The sequence below is a fragment of the Phalangium opilio genome, unplaced genomic scaffold, assembly GCF_054372755.1.
Source record: "Phalangium opilio isolate 3A_F unplaced genomic scaffold, DU_Popi_V2 ptg000232l_1, whole genome shotgun sequence".
Classification (NCBI taxonomy): Eukaryota; Metazoa; Arthropoda; class Arachnida; order Opiliones; family Phalangiidae; genus Phalangium; species Phalangium opilio.
This window is the reverse complement of record NW_028324223.1, coordinates 2,245,198-2,271,847: the sequence shown is the minus strand read 5'-3', so window position 1 is coordinate 2,271,847 and position 26,650 is coordinate 2,245,198. Positions and strand designations below refer to the sequence as shown.

The window sequence follows — 26,650 nt, the reverse complement described above, 5'->3', positions numbered from 1 at the left end:
ACCATTTAGACATAATTTAATATTTTTTTAGGTGAATTAAAATTGGTATTCGATTTTTTAGACTATTTTTCGACTTTTTAGACTATTTTTTCGACTTTTTAGACTATTTTTCGACTTTTTAGACAATTTTTCAACTTTTTCGACTATTTTTCGACTTTTTAGACTATTTTTTCGACCCGGGGAAAGAGCAGGTTTGTTGTGCTGATTCTGTTAACCGCACTGATTGCACCAAAAAGAAAAACAAAGAAAAAAACCCAGGTTAAATAGCGTATGAGTATTTTGCAGTGCGGTTTAGTTTTATCATCAATAAAGAACCGGGTTAGATTGATGGCTTCCAGTGCTAGTAGTGTTACGCCATTCTTGCGCGCTTTTCAGGATTCAGGAAAAAAACTGAGTTCGTCGAGGGATAGAAACTCTAATCAAAAAAAGGTAAGTTTAATCAATTTAATTTATATTAATTAAGCCTAATTATTAGTTAAGGGGAATGTATAATTTATAAAATGTTAACGTTAAGTTTGAGGCGAGTAATATAAATATAAATGTCGCGTTTTTTTGCTAAGCCTTGGCACTATTGTTTTCCTTTCAAATTCAATGTTTTGACTTGCAAAGGCTTAGGATATTTAAGTGCGTATTAAAAACTAAAAATAGCGTCGTCGTTTTTAAATTCTTTAATTAAATCAGAAAACTAAAAATGAGTGTAAATGGCCCCGCTTTGGGGCAAACCGAGACAGTGGTAAAAAGCGAATTGGCCAAATTCATTAAACAACATACTGGGCAAGACGCTCTCAGTGTCATAGACGAGATTGTCCTGAGTTACGTAGTGGGAATAGTTGAATCTCTATTTATCGACGGAGGGGGCGAAGATCTCTTTGACGTGGACCAATTCTCGGAGATGATGGCCGCGTATATCCCTTCTTTCGCCACCATAAACTGTCAGGCAGTCACTCAATGGATGTTAACGTTAAGCTCATCGTTGGACAAAAAGTCTAAGGCAAACGGAGCCCCAACTTTTTCCAGTCTTCTCTTCAAGACTCAAGATACCCGCGACTCTCCCTTGATTCTCAATCAGCGCAATGTTGCCGGTAGCAAAAGAGCAAGAAGTAGATCTTCTAGTTCCCAATCTGACGATGAACGAGTAGGTCAAGCTTAGCTTTATTCTTCCCAGTTCCCTCCGAGGGATTTGAATTGAATTGGGGTCCACTTCTGTTGATTCAGAATCCAGATTCAACACAACAACTAAGAGTGCAATCAATGAAAGAGCAGCAGCAACACCCCCCAAAATTGGCGCTTGAAACACCATCAGGGGGTTTGGAACTCTTGGGGGAGATGTTCCCTCACTTGTCCCTCGAGGAGTTGCAAAGGGCATTGGCAATTGCTGCAGGGGATTGCCAAAAAGCCGCTCAGTTGCTCTTGTTGCACAAAGGGGAGCTCTTATTGGCTGAGCAACAAAGGGGCGTGGCCAGGTCTTACAGGAATAGGACCACCAGCAACAGTTCATCCAATAATGACTTGGAAGAGGACTTTTTACAACAGGACAAACAACTCCGAGAACAGATTCTCAACAAGTAAGTCCAATAGGAAACTGGTCCTACCCTTATTATTAAACTGGTCGCAAGGACCAGTAGCTCCCATAAATTAAAAAAACTGGTCCCAGCATTTAATAAGCTCCAAGATTGGACCAAAATTACCATAATTCATTTCAAGATAGTTATATTTAAAACAAATTGAATTGAATTGACTCCAAATTCCTATACAATCACCATTATTAAACTGGTCCCAAGGACCAGTACCTCCCATAAAATTAAAAACTGGTCCCGGCAGTTAATAAGTTCCAAGATTGGACCAAAATTACCATAATTCATTTCAAGATAGTTTTATTTAAAACCAATTGAATTGAATTGAATAGAACTGACCCCAAATTCCTACACAATCAAAGTTCAAAGTTCAGCTAGCTAATTGGACCAAGTCATCTTGCGACTTATTGCCACTTATCTAACACCATTATTAAACTGGTCCCAAGGACCAGTAACTCCCATTAATTTAAAAAACTGATCCTGGCAATTAATAAGCTGCAAGATTGTACCAAAATTACCATAGTTCAAGATAGTTCTATTTAAAACCAATTGAACTGACTCCAAATTCCTTTACAATCACCATTATTAAACTGGTCCCAAGGACTAGTAACTCCCACTTCTTGAATTTAAAAATTGGTCCCAGCTGCAAGATTGTACCAAAAGGACCATAGTTCAATTTAAAACCAATTGAACTGAACTGAATTGAACTCTACCTCCAAATTCCCCCCCCCTGCTCTGCGTCTCTAAACAAACAACCAATTTCGATTTATTTGTTTATTTATTTATTTATTTGTTTGTTTGTTTAGATACGCTTACATAGATCAAGATGATGACGTCAGAGAACACAGGCCTGTGGCTCCGAAACCTGTAAGTTATTGGTTTACAATTGACGCGTCGTCTGCTTAAGTTTCTGATATTTAATTTGGGCCTAATTGAGTAATTATTTTTGGGCCGCCGCTCGGATTAAAAAACAAAAGGAACCAAAGAAACTAATTCGTTACCGTGACAACAAAATAGTTAGCGTGAAAGGTGAGCGGTACTCTGAGGTCAAATTTGATGACCCCAACTCGTCTGACAAAACACAGCAGCTCAAACTGCAAAGACAATATCCGCGCCCACACTAATTATTAACAAACTTAATTAAAACATTAATTAAGTTCATTTTTTAAAGAAAAAAAGCCCCACAATTATAAATACGCGTAAACTTGAGCTCATTAATTAATTAATTAATACTTAATTAATTATTTGCCATTAAGGTATCATCTTTGTTTGGAACCCCCCCCCCCCACCCTTCCCCATACCTCAAAATAATTAAGTTAATTAACGAAAGGAAGTTAATTAACATTTTTTCTACCATTAAGGTATTATCATTAATTAGAATTATAAGAATATAATTAATTTAATGGCGTTTTTTTAGTAATTAATTAGGCTCAAATGAGAGAGAGGAAAAAATAATACGTAGTTCAGAATGGGAGGATAATCTTGTTTATATATATTTACTATAGCTAAGTTTTATTTTTGTTTATTAGATAATTATTTTTATTTTTTAGTTTTTAATTAATTAATTAGTTTAGTTAATTAGATTTGATGACGATAAAAAAGTGCCGGGCTTAAAAAATATGATCCCAAAGTGCTTTCTTATAAAATTTTTTAAATAGTTTCACTAGACCTTTAAAATAAGAGGCTCTGATTTCCTCCCCCCCCCACCGCCCAAACTGCAATAGTTGCCTATTTTGCCCCCAAACTGAAACAAAATTGCATATTTTGTCCCACAACTACAACAAAATTGCGTATTTTGCCCCCAACTGCAACAAAATTACTATATTTTGCCCCAAACTGCAACAGAATTGCATATTTTGCCCCCCTCCCAACTGCAACAAAATTACAATATTTTGCTCCCCCCAACTGCAACAAAATTGCATATTTTGGCTCCCCAACTGCAACAAAATTGCATATTTTACCCCCAAACTACAACTAAAGTGTATATTTTGCCTCCCCACAGCAACAAAATTGCATATTTTACCCCCAAACTACAACTAAAGTGTATATTTTGCCCCCAACTGCAACAAAATTACTATATTTTGCCCCCAACTGCAACAAAATTACTATATTTTGCCCCCAAACTGCAACAAAAGTACAATATTTTGTCCCCCAACTGCAACAAAATTACAGTATTTTATCCCCCAACTGCAACAAAAGTACAATATTTTATCCCCCCCTCCAAACTGCAACAAATTGCATATTTATACTATTTTGCCACTGAATTGCAAAAGAGACTTTCCCCAATTCCCATTATCATTTTTAGTTCAGAAATCTCACTTATTTTTCATTTAATTATCTTCATTAACATTAATTTTCATCTTAATTAACGAGAATGAAAATTCAAAGTCCACAAAATTTTGGATTTAAATTTTATTTTGTTGCAAACAAAAAATACAAAAAAAAATATAAACTTTGCGACCAAAATATAAAGGTAAACAAAAATATATTTGCATTGTAAACAATACACAACCAAACATAAACAACAACAACAAACAACAAGAAGAAGAACTATTAAGGTAAACAATGGTATATTTTGTTTGTTTTTTTTCTTGTGGTGTGGATTTAAATGTAATTTTCCTACGACAAATTAAATCCTGCCTTTAACTATGAATTCATTTTTTGGCACTTGATTGTTATCAGTCAGATCCTAAGATATCTCTGGCAATAATTAGCTGCATTATTTCGTTTGTACCTGAAATACATTTAAAAAAAAACGATGTCAAAGCACAAAGAAATCACCTTAGTTCAATTCAATTAAAACCAATTGAACTGAACCGAACTGAATTACAGCAATTTTAGTCAATTTTTCAAGGTTAAACCATACCGAACTTACCATAGTTCGATCATTTCAATTTAAAACCGATTGAACTGTACTGAATTGAACTATTGCAATTTTGGTCTATTTTTCAAGGTTAAACTATACCGAAATTACCATAGTTCATTTCAATTTAAAACCGATTGAACTGTGGCAATTTTGGTCTATTTTTCAAGGTTAAACCATACTGAAATTACCATAGTTCATTTCAATTTAAATCCGATTGAACTGAAGTGAATTGAACTACAGCAATTTTAGTCTATTTTTCAAGGTTAAATCATACCGAAATTACCATAGTTCATTTCAATTTAAAACTAATTGAACTGAAGTGAATTGAACTACGGCAATTTTAGTCTATTTTTCAAGGTTAAATCATACCGAAATTACCATAGTTCATTTCAATTTAAAACCAATTGAATTGAATTCCGGCAATTTTAGTCTATTTTTCAAGGTTAAACCATACCGAAATTACCACAATTCATTTCAATTTAAAACCGATTGAACTGAAGTGAATTGAACTACAGCAATTTAGTCTATTTTTCAAGGTTAACCCATACCGAAATTACCATAGTTCATTTCAATTTAAAACCGATTGAACTGAACCGAATTGAACTACGACAATTTTAGTCTATTTTTCAAGGTTAAACCATACCGAAATTACCATAGTTCATTTCAATTTAAAACCAATTGAACTGAAGTGAATTGAACTGCAGCAATTTTAGTCTATTTTTCAATATTAAATCAAACCGAAATTACCATAGTTCATTTCAATATAAAACTAATTGAACTGAAGTGAATTGAATTGAACTATGGCAATTTTTGTCTATTTTTGAAGGAGGTTAAAGAGTTACCTTCGAGAATGAGATGGACTCGGGTATCGCGGAGATATTGTTGTATGGGATAATCCTTGAGATATCCGTAACCTCCGAACATTTGCAAGGCGTTGTTGATGACGTCGAAACAGGCTTGAGTGGCGTGCAGTTTGGCCATTGAGCACAGAGAGACAGTTTCGGGGGAATTATTTTCTAAAGCTCGCGCCGCGGCTCTCACCAGTAACCGTGACGTCACCACGTTCGTCGCCATTTGCGATAATTTGAACTGATTATTCTGATTTAATAATAATAGAATTTGGGGTTATCTCGGATTTGTAAGACATATCCCGAACCCTTAATCACAATTACTTGAAATTCGGCCAAGGATTTGCCAAATTGTTTGCGGACTTTCAGGTGTTCCGTGGCCAATTCAATAGCGGCTTGAGCGGCCCCCAACGAACACGAAGCTAAGAAACGGTATTAAAGAGTCGGAGGTCATCATGACCTTGAATAACCTACGCAAGGTCATGATGGAACAAACCTATATTTAAGCGACCGCCATTGAGTCCTTTCATGGCGATGTTAAATCCTTGTCCCTCTTTGCCAATCAGATTCGTTTCTGGTACGCGACAGTCTTCCATGATGACGGCCCTAGTCGGTTGGCTGTTCCAACCCAACTTCTTCTCTTTCTTACCAAAACTGAGTCCAGGGGTGCCCTTCTCGATGGCCAAGCAACTAATCCCTTTGGCTCCCGCTCCCCCCGTTCGACACATGACCAAATATACATCCGTGTCCCCGGCCCCACTAATGAAGGCTTTACTCCCATTGAGGACGTAATCGGACCCGTCTTTCTTGGCTGTTGTAGACAAGGAAGCCGCGTCCGAGCCACTACCTGAGAATGGCAATTATTAGGACGCGTCCATCGTGACACACGGTGGTTGTTGAAGCTGGGGTCACCTGGTTCAGTTAGGCAATAGGAAGCCAGTTTGTCCATGGTTGATAGGGACGGTATCCATCTTTGTTTCTGTTGGTCGGACGCGAATTCGCCAATCATCCATGCGCACATGCTGGGGTGGTGGGTCATAAAGGTCATTCAAGTTGATAGGGATATGTCAGGAAATACTGGTGTATATACTTGTGTATGCTGACGTAGGCGGTGGTACTGACACACCCCTTGGACAAAGCCTCAAAGATGATGGACGCGTCCAGTCTGCTCATCCCCGCCCCTCCACTCTCCTCCTTGACGCAAATTGCCCCCAAACCTAATTGCCCCAACTTCTTCAACGTTTCAATTGGAAAATATTCCTGCAATTAATCTTTGTTAGTGACGTAAATTATCATTTTAAACGTCATGACGCGCTTTTTCATCCCATTCCGCCATTTGTGGGTACATCTCCTTTTCAGCAAAGGTTTGCGCCATCTTTTGAATTTGTTGCTGTTCATCATTTAAACCCAAGGAAGCTGTAAGGGTCAGTGTTTATTTTTATGGGGGCAGCGAAATTAATTAATTACAAAGGCTGACGTCAATTAATTGCAATGTACAAAGATAATTTTTAATTATAGTTTCTTTCAAAACCGTTACAAAAATTGCCAATAAGCAATAATTCGCTAACTAGACAATATTTCTATTAATATTTTCAAAAGTCCCGCTAATATGGTCCATATGATGGATTCCTCTCTTTCAAATTCGTTTTTGTGTCCAGCAGTTCCTCCGCGCGTTTTGATGGGTGGACGCGAGGGTGCCTTTGAATGTCCGGTGTTTGTATTGTCACTTTCCCCATTCAAAGCTAGGAATTCTTCCTTATTTAATATTTCGTAGACGAAAACTTCTAAGGTGTATAAAGAGACGCGCCATGACGGGTGACCGTAAACGGCGATTGTTAAGGGCCGACCCGATAAATGTAAGACTTTAACCATATCTAAACCGCAAGTGACCGATTGCAAGTCATGCTGGTCCAGTTCAAAGGTTGGACGCTTTGTTTTGTCCGATACGTATAAATCGGCGTCTCCGTGAACGCTTTCTAAGAATATGATGACGTTCCCTTCTTGGTTTAGATTATAATAGGAATAATTGCCGGCCCCGACTTGCCCATGCAATTTCTCGCGGAAGTATTCCGTTGAATGAGTGTAAGGCACTAAGATAATTGCCGACGCCACGAAGACGTAAATTTGGCTTAATTTTGGCAACTCCATTTTAATTAAGCTCCTTAAATTAATTAACTGACATTTAATAGCAATTAATATAATATATATTAATTTTTAAATTAATTTCCTAGTAATGGTAACGGAGTTCTGTCTGGTTTTACTAAAACGGCCAACCAAGGCTTAGCTATGACAGTTATTACAGTTAGGTTTTTGTTTAATTATTCGACTTTAAATTAAAAGAGACGCGTGAATCACGTAATTTTTTAACCATATCGTATTTCGCTGCCTTAATTACTCTCTAATTATGTTTAATTTCGTTTATTAATTCATATTAATGCGGGAAAAAGGCCCAACTTTGGAGTTTGGAGACCCTAAATTTATCGTCATTCGCTGTAGGGTCACGTGATCATAGGAATCGATTTATTGACAATTTTTGTGAAAGTTTTTCTAGCGGAAAATTGAAGTCAACTTACGATTTAAACACGTAGATATATTTTTAATTAAAATCTTCTTTCTAGGAAATAAACTTAATCTAGTTAGTTTAAATGCGGGAATTAGTTTAATTGAAAAGTGCATGTTTGATTTTTGGGCCTTGGCTGTGCTGCTTAGAAAGAAAGTATAGGTCAAAGGTTAAATTCCGTTAACCAATAGAGATGTTACGATGTAGGAATTAGATAATTTTAATTAATTAATTAATTAACCAAGGCTTAATAATATGAAGAACAAGACAAATATTTTTTTCATAAGACCACAGTTTTTAATCGCGCGTTCAAATATTTTACAAAAAAGTTTCCCCGAATGAAAAACAAAAAATTGCGGCAACTTTTAAAACTGGATCATTTGTCCCTTCCTCTTCTTATCTCCACCGATTTCAAAATGCTTGCATCTCTTGATGGGCAATTGCTTGCGGAATTTGCAATCAGTACATTCCATTCTCAAAACGATCTTTTTGGTCGTTTTAGCCTTAAAAATATTACAAAAACTATAGTCAATATAGAGTAGTGGCACTCCATGTTAACTGCCCATAGAGCTTAATACAGTCAAAGGCAAGTAGGTTTCATTACTCTATAGGAAATTTTAAGTTTTTGAGTAAAACTTACCTTTTTCCTGAAAATGGGTTTTGTTTGACCTCCATAACCCTGTTGTTTACGATCATAACGACGTTTTCCTACAATACAAACGGGAAATTTAGGCCTTGGTCATACATTTAATATAATATTTAAGTAATTTAAATGTTAACATGAACATACCTTGAGCGTAGATGGAATCCTTGCCCTTTTTATACTGCGTCACTTTATGGGTTGTATGCTTCTTGCATTTACCTTTGCAATAAGTGCGTCTGGTTTTCGGTACGTTCACCTGAAATTAATTGTAAAAATTATTACCAAAATTACCACCGAAACAATATTAAATAGTTTAATAGCCAAGGCTTAAGCACGTGAATATGGTCCGATTTCAACCTTAATTATAAATTATTTTTAATACTTTTACTTAAAACTAAATACGGTATAAAATAGGATCAATGTTAGGGTTATTTATAATTTAATTTACCATAATTATAAGCGACTAATAAAAGGGATTAATTGAGATTAATATCGACATCTTACCATTTTCGCCGTATGATTTCTCTGAAGCAGAAAGGAAACGTAGGGAGGGAGTCACGTGGTATACTTGGATGAAATGTACTTGGCTGAACATAAGATTTTTTTCAATTTGATTAAGTTAGGGTTTCTGCTAAACTTTTTCGCGAAATTGGGTTCTTATATGCATAAGAGAGATGAATCGAGTTTATTGAATAGTTTTTAATTATAATTATCTTCGTAATAATTAAAGGAACTAATATAGTTGTTTTTCTGCTTAATTATAAGATTTATTTCCATCCCTTTAAAATGATGGTTTCCCACGGCTCCCATTGGCCGGTTTGGTTTGGCGTCACGATAAACGAACCAATGAGCATCTTCGTCACCGAATACAGCGCCGACTGGTGGCCAATAAGACTATCGCCTCCATCATTTCCCCGGCTTGGTTGGTAACGCGCTGTCATCGCTACGCAAAGGGTGAGAAAATTTGCTTTTAAAAATGTTAACGCTAAAATTAAATTACAAGTGGCTCGTACTAATACACTGTCTCGGAAAATAGGCTTAATTCAAGACGAGTGGAGCCAATCCGTAGCCGCTTTCGAAAAACATATCCTGCCAAGTTTTTTGATTGGTGACCAGTCGATAATTGTTGCCCCCGCGCCATTTTTGCCCGAACTTCGAACAAAGAAAGTCGCGTATTCGCGTCGCTCTCGTTTGTCAGCGTTCTTGGAAATAAATTAAACACCACCATGAGTTCGGAAAAAGCCGAAGTCGCCGTCGAAAATGTTCAAGAAAAGGAAAAGGCCACTGGAGACGCGAAATCTGACACTTCTCCTCATAAAAGGACAGCGTCCGAGGTAAGATTTACAAAGTTTTTCCCACGCCGGCACTTCGCCAACGGTTACCCCGTCGCGGCAAACGCTTTTCGCGGCGTGTCTCATACGCTACCGGCGTCTCTGCTTCTAACCCCACCTCCACCTTCCTTCCGTTGAAACTTTGGCTTCTTTACCGACCGACGTTAGGCCTAACGCCGCTTTATTAATTATAATTAAATCCCACTCATATATCCCCGGTAAATTACGCTAATTTCTATAGAGTTATAGTCAATTTAACGCCAATTATGACGCGTTTAATGATGGGCAATTAAATTCGCGTTATGGATTACTTCAAAATGGGTTTTGTAATTAATCCTTAAGGTTTTGACAAGTACTTAAAGATATCAATGATTAAATTAATCGACTTAAAGCGTTTTATCTAAATTAAATGACATAATTACAGGTATTTACTTATTCTCTTATATTTAAACTAAACCGGATATAACTCTTGAATCCCCAACAAAAGTTAAATGTAAATTAAATCTTATTCAATCCAAATTTAATCGAATTTTCATTAATTGTCAAAATAAAAAAAATACTTGCTAAAATTTTTGGCGCCTTTTTTCGCCGGCCGGGAACCGGTACGATAACGAGGGGGGGGGTGATAGAGATAGGCCCCTCCCCCTATAGGGGCAACCAAGAAAAAATATGCAGCCGGCTTCTCTTGGTTGGTTAATTTTCACCAAGTTGAAGTTTTCAAAAAGTTGAATTCAAGATTGGTCGTCTGTATAAAAGAGAAGATGGGAAAGTAACCCCCGCCTTTGTACTCGCTGCCAACTTACCTCGTTTACTTAGAGCGCGCGCGATTTTATTTATTCTCGCAAGAATATTTTCCGGAATGTTAAATTTAATTTTAACATAAATTAAGATACGTTTGAAACGAAGTCATTATTTTAAAGTGAGTGTATCATGAAAATTTAGATAGATATGCGTCATAGTTGTTTTAAATTTTGCCCCAAAGGCATAGGGAAAGTCGTCGCTTATTCATGTAGTTATTAATATAAATTCATTTCTCTGCTTTGATGATTTTGGCCAGTTTTATTATAATGATCATTTCCGTTGGCTAATTTCACCTCCGGGGGGGGGGGGGGGTCTCATTAAGATGCTCCTTGCGTGTGGGGCTTCTCTTGTTGCACCTGTTGACATAGGTGGGTGTCATTCAACGGGGTTGTTCGAGGTCAATTCTCAAAAAGAACTTACTATCTTAAAACAGGGTTCATACGAACATGGAAAACAGGGAAAACCTGGAAATATCAGGGAAATTGGTGTAGAGGAAAAAAATCAGGGAAATATCAGGGAAAATGAAAATCTCTTGGAAAAATCAGGGAAAATTAATTTTTTTTCTAAAAAATCAGGGAAATGAAATAAAGTGAAACAAATACACTTCAGTGGGACCCATAATCTAATTTGGTGCACGAAAAAAATCGTCTTATGAGGGTTTTAACGCAAAAATAGCGAGATCACAGTTGATCTTAGCCCAAAATCGTGGAGCTCGCTTCGCTCGCTCACAAATGTTTAACTTATTATTTAAAATTAATCCAATTGAAATGAATGTTTTGTTTTTGATTTAAAACGGCATCAATTGCTTTGCATTCTGTAATTGAATTTCGCCGTAGACCTTTTATGAGGTGACCTTTCCTTTGATTGGAAATATCTAAGACCATAGATTGGGCTAAATTACGACACTGACCTTCAAAATATCTTTCAAATCGGTCATCTCTGAAAACATTTCATTTCAAGTGGCCCTTTTTTTATAGCTTAATTCGGCTTAATTTGCCCCTATTTAGTCTGCACTTTTTGCTTACTATTTCGAAATTAATTAGTCACTTATTCAACTAAAATTGAGCGTATGATTGAGTATCAGCCCTGGTGTATGGAATTCTGTATTTTGGTACTGTCTATTATAACCTAACAAAGAATGGTAAACATATAATATTTATTTCTTAACCAAAGCTACTGGCAACCATAAAGGCATGAGCCTATATGATGTGGTTGTAGCCGTATAGTATATATTTGAAATTATAACACTCCTCCAATGCCAAAAATGCACCTGGAAATTTATAAGAAGTACTCTGGAAAACCTGGAAATATCAGGGAAATTGGGTTTGGAAATTTCGTATGAACCCTGTTAAAAGTGCGCCAGGCCTTGCGTATGGACTTAAATAAGCGGCGTTACATAAAAAAGGGGGGTTTATGTTTTTTCCTTTTGATGTCTGTCTTTTATCGATTTTTTCCCCCGCTTTTGAACTCGGTAGATTTTGTTGGAGGAGCTATAACATCAATAATTTATGACCCCCAAACCCGATTTTCCCCCTGACACTGAATGATTATTGATTATTTGGTTAAGTAATTGCTAAAAAGGTAGTTGTGTGACACTTTCTAAGCGTCATCCCTATTGGTGGGTGACGCAAGATTTCCACGTGGAAACAAAACTTGAGGAAGAAGAAATTTATTTGAGGAAATATTTTAGTTCCGTTTATTTTTGGAAAACTATACAGTTTATAAAAACATTTTCCCCGCGCTAACGTCTGTGGTATTATGTCTCTATGGGGAGTTAAACAAGGCGTCGCGACCTAAGAACTCTTTCCCTCCGAATGAGTTCAGACGGGGGTTAAGAAACTGTTACTGTCATCCTTCTATATAGTCTTTGAGAGGCTTTCCCAATCCCAACGCCTTCGACGCACCGCGACGACGCTGTGTATTATTTTAGGCGCCAGTCCAAAGAGCGGGCGGTCGTAGGGGGGGGGGAGAAGACGCTTTATGATATTATGGTATCCTCTCTCTCTCTCTCTTGTCTCTCTCGTCTTTTCCGCGGTCGCCTTAATACCACGTGACTGCCCACTTCATCTTATAGCGGCGCGCGCGCATCTTTCAAATGTATGTAACCCGCGCGCGATGTTTTCCCGCCTTATGAGAATTTCATCATATAGCACGCGCGCGCGTGAGCGAGCACGTGGTGATTTTCCCGCCTTTTTAAGTTTCATCATATAGAGCTATTTCAGAGGGGGTAATGGCTACGTCACCAATGCTATTTGCCCATAGAGAAACCCTCACAAAATGGCCGCCCTCTACACTCAAAGGCAGGCCCAATTTTCGTAGCAGACGAAATTTTTCCCCCACTGAAATAGCTCTATATAGCACGCGCGCGCGTGAGCACGTGGTGATTTCCCGCCTTTTTAAGTTTCATCATATAGCACGCGCGCGCTCGAAACACGTGGAGATTTTCCCGCCTTTTTATAGACGCTTGCGCCATAACTTAAATAAGTGCTGTATTTCCCGCCTTATTGGGTTAATTTAAATTAGTTTTGACTATCTGTATGGTTTTGATAGGCAAATGATGACGGAGATACCAAGCAGAAAATTCAAAAGGTCTGTTTCTAAATTTTTTAATTAGTTAGTTAATTAATTAACGAACCCTTTAAGATAATTAATTAATTAATTAAGGTAAATGGTGTTGATTAGAGATTTAATAAGTCCTTCCCCTTTTGTTCTTTCTTTCTTAAAAATAAAATAAATAAACAACTGGTTTACCAGACTGACCACAAAGGTAAAGAATAATTCCTTATTTGACATCCCCCAATTAGGTTTAAGCTTCAGCTTGAAAGGTTTTTATAGTGTTTGAGCGCCTTGGTCTATTTATTTCCAAGCCAAGGCTTGCTCTTAATAATATTAGTCGGCTCCCGCCTTAACTTTAAAATGGGTAGTTATTTAAAATACTTGGCGTACGCCATCTTGACCCCCTCCCTAAAAGGTAATGATAAAGATAAAGAAAATGGTGAAGATAAGTTTGAGGAAGCGGAAGGAGATTCCGAGGTTGAGGATGTAGGAGATGATGTGGTTCCTGAAGATTACGAAGAAGATGGAGACGAAGATGGTGACGGAGCGGAGGAAGATGACGACGATGATGACGCGTAACCGCCCCCCACCCCGTCCCCCCCCCCTCGCCTACCTTCCCCCCTCCCCCCTTCTTTAACAAATGACGTCACATCAACTAAAATGTTCCATTCTATTGGGACACGAAGGGCCGCAACAACAATTCAATTGAAATGGACGAGAAGTTACAGTCTCTGTCTCGCCTAAATAATATTAAAACAGTTTTTAACAAAATGAAACAATTTTATTTTCCATCTACGGCGAGAAAAATGAGTGTGCAGCAGCCGCAATTCTTTAAAACATAAAATCATCATTTCTTTGGTTGCGTTTTTTAAAATTGATTGATTGATTGATTGGCGGGATTCGAGGCATTTATCATCCATCTCTTTAACACACCGGTTATTTAGAAAAATGTAAACTTTAACTCCGTTTACCAAAAAAAAAAAAAAAAGAGAGAGAGAATTTTTCATCATTAAACAGAAATTATTGAGAGAAAAAATTCATATTTCATCCAATTTTTATATAAAATATATAAAAATGTTTCCAAACATCTGTCTTTAGAAAAACAAACAAATAATATAATTGAGTGAATTAAGAAGTAAACAATTGACTATAAATTTTAATTGAAATTAAAAATATGTAAACGGAATATTTGAAAAAAAAAAAAATATTTTTTTGGTTTAAAAAAACAAACTAATTTCGGTAAAAAACAAATTAATTTCGGTAAAAAACAAATTAATTTCGGTAAAAAACAAATTAATTTCGGTAAAAAACAAATTAATTTCGGTAAAAAAACAAATTAATTTTGGTTAAAACAAATTAATTTCGGTAAAAAACAAATTAATTTCGGTAAAAAACAAATTAATTTCGGTAAAAAACAAATTAATTTCGGTAAAAAACAAATTAATTTCGGTAAAAAAAAAACAAATTAATTTTGGTAAAAAACAAATTAATTTCGGTAAAAAAACAAATTAATTTTGGTAAAAAAATTAATTTCGGTAAAAAACAATTAATTTCGGTAAAAAAACAAATTAATTTCGGTAAAAAACAATTAATTTCGGTAAAAAACAAATTAATTTCGGTAAAAAACATTAATTTTGGTAAAAAACAATTAATTTCGGTAAAAAAACAATCAATTTCGTTAAAAAAACAATTAATTTTGGTAAAAAACAATTAATTTTGGTAAAAAAACATTAATTTCGATAAAAAACATTAATTTCGGTAAAAAACAAATTAATTTCGGTAAAAAACAAATTAATTTCGGTTAAAAAACAATTCATTTCGGTAATAATAAATTCATTTCGGTTAAAAAACAAATTAATTTCGGTAAAAAAAAACAAATTAATTTCGGTAAAAAAACGAATTAATTTCGGTAAAAAAACTAATTAATTTCGGTAAAAAAGCGAATTAATTTCGTTAAAAAAAAATTGATTTCGGTAAAAAAAAAACAAATTAATTTTGGTAAAAAACAAATTAATTTCGGTAAAAAAACAAATTAATTTCGGTAAAAAAACAAATTAATTTTGGTAAAAAAAATTAATTTCGGTAAAAAACAAATTAATTTCGGTAAAAAAAACAAATTAATTTCGGTAAAAAAAACAAATTAATTTTGGTAAAAAAATTAATTTCGGTAAAAAACAAATTAATTTCGGTAAAAAACTAATTTGGGTAAAAAACAAATTAATTTGGGTAAAAAACAAATTAATTTCGGTAAAAAAACATTAATTTCGGTAAAAAATCAAATTAATTTGGAAAAATATGATTTTTTTCTGTTTATTTTTTCATAATCATCAAATCAATTCATTGAAAAAATGTTCCATTTGAGCGTATCTTCTTGAGTGTGATTTTATTATTTGTTTAAACAAACAAACAAACATTTAAGGTCAAAAAAGAAATCTAGAAAATAAATATTATAAAAATGGCACGGGTTTTTTTTTTACACATATTCATCTCATAAATACACATTGTTTTTCTTTCCTGATTTTTCTACATTATTGTTTTTTATCTAGATAATTAAGTTATATTTTTAATTAAAATTAAACCTAACTACCTAGAAAATTAAATTCCCCCTTTATTAAAAACAAATAAATATATTTTTCAGGTATTTGTAAATTTCCAATAAAAAACAACCGATTACTGTACAAATCTTTATAATATATCAATTAAAATTAATTAATTACGACCCCCAAATTAAATTAATTAATTTCCTGAAAAGAAAAAAATTATAAAATTTAATTTTAAAACTTTAAAATAAAAATAAAAAAAGGGGATTTTTAATAAGAAAAAAAAACTTAATTGGAAGAAATTAATTAACAAAATGAGAAAATAGCCTGTGACTTAATTAATTGATTGCGTGTTTGGTGAGTGAATTAGATTAATTTAAATATAATTAGATTTTTTGGGGAAAGACAAATTTTTTTAATTTTTTTTTTTTTTTGGAAAACTAGGATGATCAAAAAACAAAACTAAAACAAAAATATCAACAAAAGTAAATTTTAAAAAAATGATTTTAAAATTTTTGGAAATTTTTTAAAAAAAAAACTGGGAATTTAAAATTTTTAATTGAAAAAAAAAATTAAAAATTTTAATTAAAAAATAAATATTAAAGAAAAGATTTTAAATAAAAAAAAAATTGGGAAGAAAACATTTTGTAGATTCAAAATAATTTTTTGAAAAGTCGCGAAAAATAAAAATTAAAAAAAATAAAAAAATATTAAACACTTGTAAAATATTAGATTAAATAATAAGGATTAACTTTAATCATAATTAATAATAATTAATTAAGAAACCCCCCGTTTTTATAGTAGCAATAAAAAACAAACAAAAAAACAAATTTGGGAGAAGGGAATTTAACTGAACAGTAAACAACCACTTAAATGTCATTTATCTTTGGGTATTTGTTTTTTAGTTTTTTGTTTTTTTTTTGTTTTTCACAACTAAAAAAAAACCAGTGTATTAAAAAAAAAGATGTTTTTGTGACTCTTATTATAATAGTTGTAAATAAATGCCAGTAGTCTTTTAAAAAACAACTCCCCCTCATTTAAACAAACAAACAAACACAATTTTAATAAACAAAATCATTTATTTTTTATTTTTTATTACAGTTTTAATTGGAAAGAAAGAAACAAATAATTAATTTCCTTTTTATTTTTAATCAGAATCAGAGCTTGAATAAGATGTTACAAACTGTTGTGGACAGACGTAAGGCAAACACTTCATCTGGAATGCTGGACACGTAACCCTCATCTTTTCTCCTAAATTTAACATTAATTAATTATTTATTTGTTAATTAATAATAAATTAATTTTTTTGTTTTTTTTCGTTTTTTTTTACCAGTTTGAAGGTTCTTCATGGTAAAAAACCCTTTCATGATTCCCAATGAGGTCCTGAAGGAGGCAGCACTTGTCCAAGTGAAATCAGAACCAGGACGCATGATGGGGAACTTTCCTGACATGGTATTAATTAATATATTAATTTTTATTTTTTTTATTTTTTTAAGATTGATATATAATTAATTGGGTTCTGACCTACAACACCTTCACCTTGATGGTGGTATTCTTTGCCATTTTCAATTAAGATCCAGTGACGCGTTTCAAGTTGGCAGGATTGACTCTTAGGGGCCTCCTCGTGCATCCTCATTCTGAAACCGTGTAATATTAATTTAGAGTAATTATTAATTAATTATACATTAATTTAGAGTGATTAATTATACATTAATTTAGAGTGATTAATTAAATATGTAAAATTTATTAACTTTTAACTATTATAAAATAAGAATAATTAATTAAAAAAATAAGAATAATTAATAAAAAAAATAAGAATAATTAATAAAAAATTAAGAATAATTAATAAAAAATTAAGAATAATTAATAAAAAATTAAGAGAAATTAATAAAAAAAATAGAATAATTAATAAAAAAATGAATTTATATTATTGACCTTATTTTGTAGGTGTGAAAGAAGTTTGGTGGTTGAACTGAGCTCAATTCAGGTAAGAAACTGGTTCTAACTGAAACACAAATGGACTGAGTCCATTCACTGACTTCGTTGCATTTTGGGTAACGTAACAATTGGCCCTCTTCCTTTAGAAACTCATCATCTTTCAGATCATTAGCAAATGTCTTCAACCAATCACCATAAGAACTAGCTACATGAATAAATCAACCCCAATAACATTAAATTTTAATTAAAAAATTAAAGGTCCAGTCTCAGTACCAGTAATAAATGCACTATAGGGTGGAGAATTGAACCAATCCTCAATATCTCTCGGGTAAAAGACTGTTCCTTTTTTTAAACCATTCGTGTCCTTCAAGGCCAAGTATTGAGCTACTCCTGAATCCAAGCAAATAGTTACCAGGACACACCCATCACACTTGGACTAATAATATTTAAATGTAATTTAAATCCAAGTTCTATTTTTTAATTGGTATATTTTTGTACTTGTAAGGTTGTAACTGTGTCTAAGTCCAGTAGATATTCAGAGCGGAAATGATTTTGGAAATTAACCCCACCATATAATCTACCAAAAAAAAAGAAATATTTATAATTCTTTTTATTTTTAAGTGTGACACTATCCCTTTAACTAACCCCATAGTCGTTAATCCTTGTCCATTATGAATAGTTAAGGAACATCTGAAATCATCAGGAAATTCTAAGCCTAATTTGGTTTCAGCTTCTTTAATTTCCTTTTCAGTTGCCCCATCTTAATTAAATTAATTATTATTTTTTAATTATAATTAATATTAAGTGGGGTCAGAAGTTAACCTTTTATGACAGCTTTGGCTTCGGGGTAATTTTCAGACATGAACGCGTTTATTTTATCCCATGAATCTTTAATATCTTTGTAACAGTCTATGTACCTATGGTTTGCTTTATACCACCTTATAAAATTACTTTTCCAGTCTGCGTCTTCCGTGTTTAACCTAATTAACGATTTAATTAAACTCATTTAATTATTAAAGTATATATTTAATTTTAAGTACTTCTTATTATTCCAGTATTTGTCGCTTTGAATTTTCCATAATTCGTCACAGTTCGCGGTCTCTCTTAATCTGTTATTTGTTAAAGCGACTCTGAAAAGATAACGCGATATAAATTTAATTAATTAACGCGTCAAATTAAGCGATTAATTACTTTACGAGATCTTTATAATCCAAATATTTAAGGATTTTAATTAATATTTCCGCTGGTAAAACGTCAAGCATTATTAAGCTTTATCTTATGATCCAAAAGACTAAAACCAAATGCCACAACTAAACTTCATTCTTGAAAATAAATTTCATCACGATCAGAGTTGCCAGATCAGTTTTGAAGATCTCGCCCAACCCAAGCGGAAATCAGCCCAAATTACGCCCAAACAAAAATTTGGTTTTTTCAGAAAAGCGCCCAATTTCCGCCCAATAACAACAAGCAATAAGCCAGGTTATTAACTTAAAATATAAACATATTTAATAGATGGTAATCAGTTTTTATTTTTTTTTTTTGCTCCGTGTTTATTGTCGAGCTAGGACCAAAGAAAAGGTCTTGGAAATAGCACAGGACCACAGGTCAAAAATCAGTTTATTAATTGCTCGGACCAGTTTTTTTATTCAAAATCCGGGGGTTACTGGTCCTTGGGCCCAGTTTATTAATTGAGAATTTTTATGAAAATTCAGGAGGGACCAGTTTAAAAATTCTAGTCATTATAAATTTCTACTCCATGGATATAGTCTCCTAGCCTTGACTTTTTCTCATTCACTTTCATAGTTTTCTTGAAACCATTGAACAATTTGAACTGTTTCTTCAACAGCTAAAAAAATTAATACCAATTAATTTAACCAAATTAATAAATATAAAAATTAAAAAATAAATAATTTAATTAACCTGATTAATTTTAAACGGTGTGACGATTAACCCTTCGCATTTGGAAGATTTCATTTTTTCTTTTTTGCAGATTATTTTGAAGGCTTGCAAGAAAAAATAGCACAAATACACGACACAAGAACGGCTCTGGACGCCCTAAGAGAAGAGCATAGAGAAAAGCTTAGAAGAGAAGAATATTAATTTTAATTTTGAATATTAATTTTAATTTTGAATATTAATTTTAATTTTGAATATTAATTTTAATTTTGAATATTAATTTTAATTTTGAATATTAATTTTAATTTTGAATATTAATTTTAATTTTGAATATTAATTTTAATTTTGAATATTAATTTTAATTTTGAATATTAATTTTAATTTTGAATATTAATTTTAATTTTGAATATTAATTTTAATTTTGAATATTAATTTTAATTTTGAATATTAATTTTAATTTTGAATATTAATTTTAATTTTGAATATTAATTTTAATTTTGAATATTAATTTTAATTTTGAATATTAATTTTAATTTTGAATATTAATTTTAATTTTGAATATTAATTTTAATTTTGAATATTAATTTTAATTTTCTTTTAAATTCTAGATTTGGAAGATCGCATTTGGAAGATTTCATTTTTTCTTTTTTGCAGATTATTTTGAAGGCTTGCAAGAAAAAATAGCACAAATACATGACACAAGAACTGCTCTAGATGCCTTAAGAGATTTTAAATATTCATTTTAACTTTCTTTTAAATTTTAGTTTAAATAGTTTTTAATTTTTATTTTAAATCGTCATTTAAAATAAGAAACTAAGTGACGAAAGCGATCTGAAAAGACAAATTAAAAAACTGGAAGAGAAGAATGCGATTTCTGTTGAAAAGATGAACTCTTTAAGATAATTAATTAAGGTAAATGGTGTTGATTAGAGATTTAATAAGTCCTTCCCCTTTTGTTCTTTCTTTCTTAAAAATAAAACCAGACTGACCACAAAGGTAAAGAATAATTCCTTATTTGACATCCCCCAATTAGGTTTAAGCTTCAGCTTGAAAGGTTTTTATAGTGTTTGAGCGCCTTGGTCTATTTATGCCCAAGCCAAGGCTTTCTCTTATGATAATATTAGTCGGCTCCCTCCTCTTAACTTTAAAATGGGTAGTTATTTAAAATACTTGGCGTACGCCATCTTGACCCCCTCCCAAAAAGGTAATGATAAAGATAAAGAAAATGGTGAAGATAAGTTTGAGGAAGCGGAAGGAGATTCCGAGGTTGAGGATGTAGGAGATGATGTGGTTCCTGAAGATTACGAAGAAGATGGAGACGAAGATGGTGACGGAGCGGAGGAGGATGACGACGATGATGACGCGTAACCGCCCCCCTCCCCGTCCCCCCCTCGCCTACCTTCCCCCCTCCCCCCTTCTTTAACAAATGACGTCACATCAACTAAAATGTTCCATTCTATTGGGACACGACGGGCCGCAACAACAATTCAATTGAAATGGACGAGAGAAGTTAACAGTCTCTGTCTCGCCTAAATAATATTAAAACAGTTTTTAACAAAATGAAACAATTTTATTTTCCATCTATGGCGAGAAAAATGAGTGTGCCGCCGCCGCCGCAGCCGCAATTCTTGAAAACATAAAATCATCATTTCTTTGGTTGCGTTTTTTAAAATTGATTGATTGATTGATTGGCGGGATTCGAGGCATTTATCATCCATCTCTTTAACACACCGGTTATTTAGAAAAATGTAAACTTTAACTCCGTTTACCAAAAAAAAAAAAAAAGAGAGAGAGAATTTTTCATCATTAAACAGAAATTATTGAGAGAAAAAATTCATATTTCATCCAATTTTTATATAAAATATATAAAAATGTTTCCAAACATCTGTCTTTAGAAAAACAAACAAATAATATAATTGAGTGAATTAAGAAGTAAACAATTGACTATAAATTTTAATTGAAATTAAAAATATGTAAACGGAATATTTGAAAAAAAAAAAAATATTTTTTTGGTTTAAAAAAACAAACTAATTTCGGTAAAAAACAAATTAATTTCGGTAAAAAACAAATTAATTTCGGTAAAAAACAAATTAATTTCGGTAAAAAACAAATTAATTTCGGTAAAAAAACAAATTAATTTTGGTTAAAACAAATTAATTTCGGTAAAAAACAAATTAATTTCGGTAAAAAACAAATTAATTTCGGTAAAAAACAAATTAATTTCGGTAAAAAAAAACAAATTAATTTTGGTAAAAAACAAATTAATTTCGGTAAAAAAACAAATTAATTTTGGTAAAAAAAATTAATTTCGGTAAAAAACAAATTAATTTCGGTAAAAAACAATTAATTTCGGTAAAAAAACAAATTAATTTCGGTAAAAAACAATTAATTTCGGTAAAAAACAAATTAATTTCGGTAAAAAACATTAATTTTGGTAAAAAACAATTAATTTCGGTAAAAAAACAATAAATTTCGTTAAAAAAACAATTAATTTTGGTAAAAAACAATTAATTTTGGTAAAAAAACATTAATTTCGATAAAAAACATTAATTTCGGTAAAAAACAAATTAATTTCGGTTAAAAAACAATTCATTTCGGTAATAATAAATTCATTTCGGTTAAAAAACAAATTAATTTCGGTAAAAAAAACAAATTAATTTCGGTAAAAAAACGAATTAATTTCGGTAAAAAAACTAATTAATTTCGGTAAAAAAGCGAATTAATTTCGTTAAAAAAAAATTGATTTCGGTAAAAAAAAAACAAATTAATTTTGGTAAAAAACAAATTAATTTCGGTAAAAAAACAAATTAATTTTGGTAAAAAAAATTAATTTCGGTAAAAAACAAATTAATTTCGGTAAAAAAAACAAATTAATTTCGGTAAAAAAAACAAATTAATTTTGGTAAAAAAATTAATTTCGGTAAAAAACAAATTAATTTCGGTAAAAAACTAATTTGGGTAAAAAACAAATTAATTTGGGTAAAAAACAAATTAATTTCGGTAAAAAAACATTAATTTCGGTAAAAAATCAAATTAATTTGGAAAAATATGATTTTTTTCTGTTTATTTTTTCATAATCATCAAATCAATTCATTGAAAAAATGTTCCATTTGAGCGTATCTTCTTGAGTGTGATTTTATTATTTGTTTAAACAAACAAACAAACATTTAAGGTCAAAAAAGAAATCTAGAAAATAAATATTATAAAAATGGCACGGGTTTTTTTTTTACACATATTCATCTCATAAATACACATTGTTTTTCTTTCCTGATTTTTCTACATTATTGTTTTTTATCTAGATAATTAAGTTATATTTTTAATTAAAATTAAACCTAACTACCTAGAAAATTAAATTCCCCCTTCTTTATTAAAAACAAATAAATATATTTTTCAGGTATTTGTAAATTTCCAATAAAAAACAACCGATTACTGTACAAATCTTTATAATATATCAATTAAAATTAATTAATTACGACCCCCAAATTAAATTAATTAATTTCCTGAAAAGAAAAAAATTATAAAATTTAATTTTAAAACTTTAAAATAAAAATAAAAAAAGGGGATTTTTAATAAGAAAAAAAAACTTAATTGGAAGAAATTAATTAACAAAATGAGAAAATAGCCTGTGACTTAATTAATTGATTGCGTGTTTGGTGAGTGAATTAGATTAATTTAAATATAATTAGATTTTTTGGGGAAAGACAAATTTTTTTAATTTTTTTTTTTTTTTGGAAAACTAGGATGATCAAAAAACAAAACTAAAAAAAAAATATCAACAAAAGTAAATTTTAAAAAAATGATTTTAAAATTTTTGGAAATTTTTTAAAAAAAAAACTGGGAATTTAAAATTTTTAATTGAAAAAAAAAATTAAAAATTTTAATTAAAAAATAAATATTAAAGAAAAGATTTTAAATAAAAAAAAAATTGGGAAGAAAACATTTTGTAGATTCAAAATAATTTTTTGAAAAGTCGCGAAAAATAAAAATTAAAAAAAATAAAAAAATATTAAACACTTGTAAAATATTAGATTAAATAATAAGGATTAACTTTAATCATAATTAATAATAATTAATTAAGAAACCCCCCGTTTTTATAGTAGCAATAAAAAACAAACAAAAAAACAAATTTGGGAGAAGGGAATTTAACTGAACAGTAAACAACCACTTAAATGTCATTTATCTTTGGGTATTTGTTTTTTAGTTTTTTGTTTTTTTTTTGTTTTTCACAACTAAAAAAAAACCAGTGTATTAAAAAAAAAGATGTTTTTGTGACTCTTATTATAATAGTTGTAAATAAATGCCAGTAGTCTTTTAAAAAACAACTCCCCCTCATTTAAACAAACAAACAAACACAATTTTAATAAACAAAATCATTTATTTTTTATTTTTTATTACAGTTTTAATTGGAAAGAAAGAAACAAATAATTAATTTCCTTTTTATTTTTAATCAGAATCAGAGCTTGAATAAGATGTTACAAACTGTTGTGGACAGACGTAAGGCAAACACTTCATCTGGAATGCTGGACACGTAACCCTCATCTTTTCTCCTAAATTTAACATTAAGTATTTATTTATTTATTTGTTAATTAATAATTAATTAAATTGTTTTGTTTAATTAATTATTTATTTATTTGTTAATTAATTATTTATTTATTTGTTAATTAATTATTTATTTATTTGTTAATTAATTATTTATTTATTTGTTAATTAATTATTTATTTATTTGTTAATTAATTATTTATTTATTTGTTAATTAATAATTAATTAAATTGTTTTGTTTAATTAATTTACCAGTTTGAAGGTTCTTCATGGTGAAAAAACCTTTCATGATTCCCAATGGGGTCTTGAAGGAGACAGCACTTGTCCAAGTGAAATCAGAACCAGGACGCATGATGGGGAACTTTCCTGACATGGTATTAATTAATATATTAATTTTTATTTTTTTTAAGATTGATATATAATTAATTGGGTTCTGACCTCCAACACCTTGACCTTGAATGTGGCGTTCTTTGCCATTTTCATCAATTAAGGTCCAGTGATGTGTTTCCAGTTGGCAGGATTGACTCTCAGGGGCCTCCTCGTGCATCCTCATTCTGAAATCATGTAATTGGAGTAATTAATTGTACATTAATTTAGAGTGATTAATTAAACATGTAAAGTTTGTAAACTTCAACTATTAAAAATTAAATTAAAAAATGAGGAGAAATTAATAAAAAATTAATAAATTAAAAAATGAGGAGAAATTAATAAAAAATTAATAAATTAAATGAGGAGAAATTAATAAAAAATTAATAAATTAAATGAGGAGAAATTAATAAAAAATTAATAAATTAAAAAATGAGGAGAAATTAATAAAAAATTAATAAATTAAAAAATGAGGAGAAATTAATAAAAAATAATAAATTAAAATTTATAAAAAATAATAAATTAAAATTTATAAAAAATAATAAAAATATAAAAAAAAAGAATAATTAATAAAAAAATGAATTTATATTATTGACCTTATTTTGTAGATGTGAAAGAATTTTGGTGGTAGAATTGAACTCAATTCAAATAAGAAACTGGTTCTAACTGAAACACAAATGGACTGAGTCCATTCACTGACTTCATTGCATTTAGGGAAACGTAACAATTGGCCCTCTTCCTTAAGAAACTCATCATCTTTCAGTTGATTGGCAAATGTCTTCAACCATTCACCATAAGAACTAGCTACATGAATTAATTAAAAAAAACCCATGAATAAATCAACTCCAAGAGTCCAATAACATTAAATTTTAATTAAAAAATTAAAGGTCCAGTCTCAGTACCAGTAATAAATGCACTAAATGGTGGATTATCGAACAAATCCTCAATATCTCTCGGGTAAAAGACTGTTCCTTTTTTTAAACCATCCGTGTCCTCTAAGGCCAAATATTGACCTACTACTGAATCCGAGCAAATGGTTACCAGGACACACCCATCACACTTGGACTAATATTTAAATGTAATTTAAATCCAAGTTCTATTTTTTAATCGGTGTATATTTTTTTACTTGTAAGGTCGTAATTGTGTCTACATCCAGTAAATATTCAGAACGGGAAAGATTTTGGTAACTAACCCCACCATATAATCTACCAAAAAAACAAAACGGTATAAATTTTTTTTTGCTCTGACACTATCCCTTTAACTAACCCCATAGTCGTTAATCGTTGTCCATTATGAATAGTTAAGGAACATCTGAAATCATCAGGAAATTCTAAGCCTAATTTGGTTTCAGCTTCTTTAATTTCCTTTTCAGTTGCCCCATCTTAATTAAATTAATTATTATTTTTTAATTATAATTAATATTAACTGGGGTCAGAAGTTAACCTTTTATGACAGCTTTGGCTTCGGGGTAATTTTCAGACATGAACGCGTTTATTTTATCCCATGAATCTTTAATATCTTTGTAACAGTCTATGTACCTATGGTTTGCTTTATACCACCTTATAAAATTACTTTTCCAGTCTGCGTCTTCCGTGTTTAACCTAATTAACGATTTAATTAAACTCATTTAATTATTAAAGTATATATTTAATTTTAAGTACTTCTTATTATTCCAGTATTTGTCGCTTTGAATTTTCCATAATTCGTCACAGTTCGCGGTCTCTCTTAATCTGTTATTTGTTAAAGCGACTCTGAAAAGATAACGCGATATAAATTTAATTAATTAACGCGTCAAATTAAGCGATTAATTACTTTACGAGATCTTTATAATCCAAATATTTAAGGATTTTAATTAATATTTCCGCTGGTAAAACGTCAAGCATTATTAAGCTTTATTTTACGATCCAAAAGACCAAAACCAAATGCCACAACTAAACTTCATTCCTTGAAAATGAATTTCATCACGAATAATCAGAGTTGCCAGATCAGTTTTGAAGATCTCGCCCAACCCAATTACCGCCCAAACAAAAATTTGGTTTTTTCAGAAAAGCGCCCAATTTCCGCCCAATACAGAAAGTCTTTTTAACAATAAGCCAGGTTATTAACTTAAAATATAAACATATTTAATAGATGGTAATATCATAAACTTGCGGCGTACGCTAGCAGTTACTGGACGTAGCCCTTATCAGCCC

At 31.2% G+C, this 26,650-nt stretch overlaps 6 protein-coding genes and 1 long non-coding RNA gene across 7 annotated transcripts; 3 read left to right on the top strand and 4 right to left on the bottom strand.

Moving 5' to 3' along the window:
• The first annotated feature begins 327 nt into the window (after positions 1-327).
• On the top strand, positions 328-4,227 carry LOC149612768 (CUE domain-containing protein 2-like). Its single transcript, XM_089858273.1, has 5 exons — positions 328-429; positions 682-1,135; positions 1,216-1,565; positions 2,381-2,441; positions 2,552-4,227. The coding sequence occupies exons 2-5, from the start codon at positions 692-694 to the stop codon at positions 2,696-2,698; spliced, it is 1,002 nt and encodes a 333-aa protein (XP_089714399.1). The 5' UTR covers positions 328-429; positions 682-691; the 3' UTR covers positions 2,699-4,227.
• Positions 3,969-7,991, bottom strand: LOC149612767 (isobutyryl-CoA dehydrogenase, mitochondrial-like). Its single transcript, XM_089858271.1, has 8 exons — positions 7,862-7,991; positions 6,604-6,704; positions 6,379-6,548; positions 6,201-6,310; positions 5,785-6,135; positions 5,613-5,710; positions 5,283-5,538; positions 3,969-4,308 (listed from the first exon to the last, which is right to left on the bottom strand). Exons 1-8 carry the CDS (start codon positions 7,962-7,964, stop codon positions 4,253-4,255), a joined length of 1,245 nt encoding a protein of 414 aa, XP_089714397.1. The 5' UTR covers positions 7,965-7,991; the 3' UTR covers positions 3,969-4,252.
• Positions 7,992-8,122: 131 nt separating this feature from the next.
• Positions 8,123-9,142, bottom strand: LOC149612766 (large ribosomal subunit protein eL42). The gene is made up of 4 exons (XM_089858277.1): positions 8,996-9,142; positions 8,639-8,747; positions 8,489-8,556; positions 8,123-8,351 (listed from the first exon to the last, which is right to left on the bottom strand). The coding sequence occupies exons 1-4, from the start codon at positions 8,996-8,998 to the stop codon at positions 8,214-8,216; spliced, it is 318 nt and encodes a 105-aa protein (XP_089714403.1). The 5' UTR covers positions 8,999-9,142; the 3' UTR covers positions 8,123-8,213.
• Positions 9,143-9,289: 147 nt separating this feature from the next.
• Positions 9,290-16,745, top strand: LOC149612765 (uncharacterized). Its single transcript, XM_089858275.1, has 5 exons — positions 9,290-9,445; positions 9,528-9,825; positions 13,174-13,212; positions 13,378-13,390; positions 13,595-16,745. The coding sequence occupies exons 2-5, from the start codon at positions 9,718-9,720 to the stop codon at positions 13,756-13,758; spliced, it is 324 nt and encodes a 107-aa protein (XP_089714401.1). The 5' UTR covers positions 9,290-9,445; positions 9,528-9,717; the 3' UTR covers positions 13,759-16,745.
• Positions 16,746-16,778: 33 nt separating this feature from the next.
• LOC149612764 (F-box only protein 3-like) lies at positions 16,779-19,068 on the bottom strand. Its single transcript, XM_089858272.1, has 10 exons — positions 18,849-19,068; positions 18,698-18,787; positions 18,480-18,637; positions 18,303-18,417; positions 18,156-18,234; positions 17,931-18,093; positions 17,655-17,862; positions 17,244-17,356; positions 17,050-17,163; positions 16,779-16,970 (listed from the first exon to the last, which is right to left on the bottom strand). The coding sequence occupies exons 1-10, from the start codon at positions 18,917-18,919 to the stop codon at positions 16,867-16,869; spliced, it is 1,215 nt and encodes a 404-aa protein (XP_089714398.1). The 5' UTR covers positions 18,920-19,068; the 3' UTR covers positions 16,779-16,866.
• A 1,079-nt stretch (positions 19,069-20,147) lies between these two features.
• Positions 20,148-23,875, top strand: LOC149612763 (uncharacterized). Its single transcript, XR_016376373.1, has 2 exons — positions 20,148-20,549; positions 20,758-23,875. It is a non-coding gene; the product is annotated as an uncharacterized LOC149612763 (long non-coding RNA).
• A 43-nt stretch (positions 23,876-23,918) lies between these two features.
• On the bottom strand, positions 23,919-26,440 carry LOC149612762 (F-box only protein 3-like). The gene is made up of 10 exons (XM_089858352.1): positions 26,271-26,440; positions 26,120-26,209; positions 25,902-26,059; positions 25,725-25,839; positions 25,585-25,663; positions 25,361-25,523; positions 25,055-25,262; positions 24,531-24,646; positions 24,345-24,458; positions 23,919-24,100 (listed from the first exon to the last, which is right to left on the bottom strand). Exons 1-10 carry the CDS (start codon positions 26,339-26,341, stop codon positions 23,997-23,999), a joined length of 1,218 nt encoding a protein of 405 aa, XP_089714478.1. The 5' UTR covers positions 26,342-26,440; the 3' UTR covers positions 23,919-23,996.
• Positions 26,441-26,650: the final 210 nt, after the last annotated feature.

Excerpts from the sequence above, each read along its gene's own strand:
- LOC149612766 (XM_089858277.1), bottom strand. Across the intron at positions 8,557-8,638 it reads GGATTCCATCTACGCTCAAG|GAAAACGTCGTTATGATCGT; the intron begins GTATGTTCATGT and ends TTTGTATTGTAG. Across the intron at positions 8,352-8,488 it reads AACCCATTTTCAGGAAAAAG|GCTAAAACGACCAAAAAGAT; the intron begins GTAAGTTTTACT and ends AATATTTTTAAG.
- LOC149612762 (XM_089858352.1), bottom strand. The coding sequence starts at position 26,341 with ATGCTTGACGTTTTACCAGCGGAAATATTAATTAAAATCCTTAAATAT. Across the intron at positions 26,210-26,270 it reads GATTATAAAGATCTCGTAAA|AGTCGCTTTAACAAATAACA; the intron begins GTAATTAATCGC and ends TTATCTTTTCAG. Across the intron at positions 24,647-25,054 it reads TTTCACATCTACAAAATAAG|AATGAGGATGCACGAGGAGG; the intron begins GTCAATAATATA and ends ACATGATTTCAG.
- LOC149612765 (XM_089858275.1), top strand. The coding sequence starts at position 9,718 with ATGAGTTCGGAAAAAGCCGAAGTCGCCGTCGAAAATGTTCAAGAAAAG. Across the intron at positions 9,826-13,173 it reads ATAAAAGGACAGCGTCCGAG|GCAAATGATGACGGAGATAC; the intron begins GTAAGATTTACA and ends TGGTTTTGATAG.
- LOC149612767 (XM_089858271.1), bottom strand. The coding sequence starts at position 7,964 with ATGCACTTTTCAATTAAACTAATTCCCGCATTTAAACTAACTAGATTA. Across the intron at positions 6,136-6,200 it reads CTATTGCCTAACTGAACCAG|GTAGTGGCTCGGACGCGGCT; the intron begins GTGACCCCAGCT and ends TGCCATTCTCAG. Across the intron at positions 4,309-5,282 it reads AGTCCATCTCATTCTCGAAG|GTACAAACGAAATAATGCAG; the intron begins GTAACTCTTTAA and ends AATGTATTTCAG.
- LOC149612768 (XM_089858273.1), top strand. The coding sequence starts at position 692 with ATGAGTGTAAATGGCCCCGCTTTGGGGCAAACCGAGACAGTGGTAAAA. Across the intron at positions 1,566-2,380 it reads CGAGAACAGATTCTCAACAA|ATACGCTTACATAGATCAAG; the intron begins GTAAGTCCAATA and ends TTGTTTGTTTAG. Across the intron at positions 2,442-2,551 it reads GGCCTGTGGCTCCGAAACCT|GAACCAAAGAAACTAATTCG; the intron begins GTAAGTTATTGG and ends AAAAAACAAAAG.
- LOC149612764 (XM_089858272.1), bottom strand. The coding sequence starts at position 18,919 with ATGCTTGACGTTTTACCAGCGGAAATATTAATTAAAATCCTTAAATAT. Across the intron at positions 18,788-18,848 it reads GATTATAAAGATCTCGTAAA|AGTCGCTTTAACAAATAACA; the intron begins GTAATTAATCGC and ends TTATCTTTTCAG. Across the intron at positions 16,971-17,049 it reads CATGAAGAACCTTCAAACTG|GAGAAAAGATGAGGGTTACG; the intron begins GTAAAAAAAAAC and ends TGTTAAATTTAG.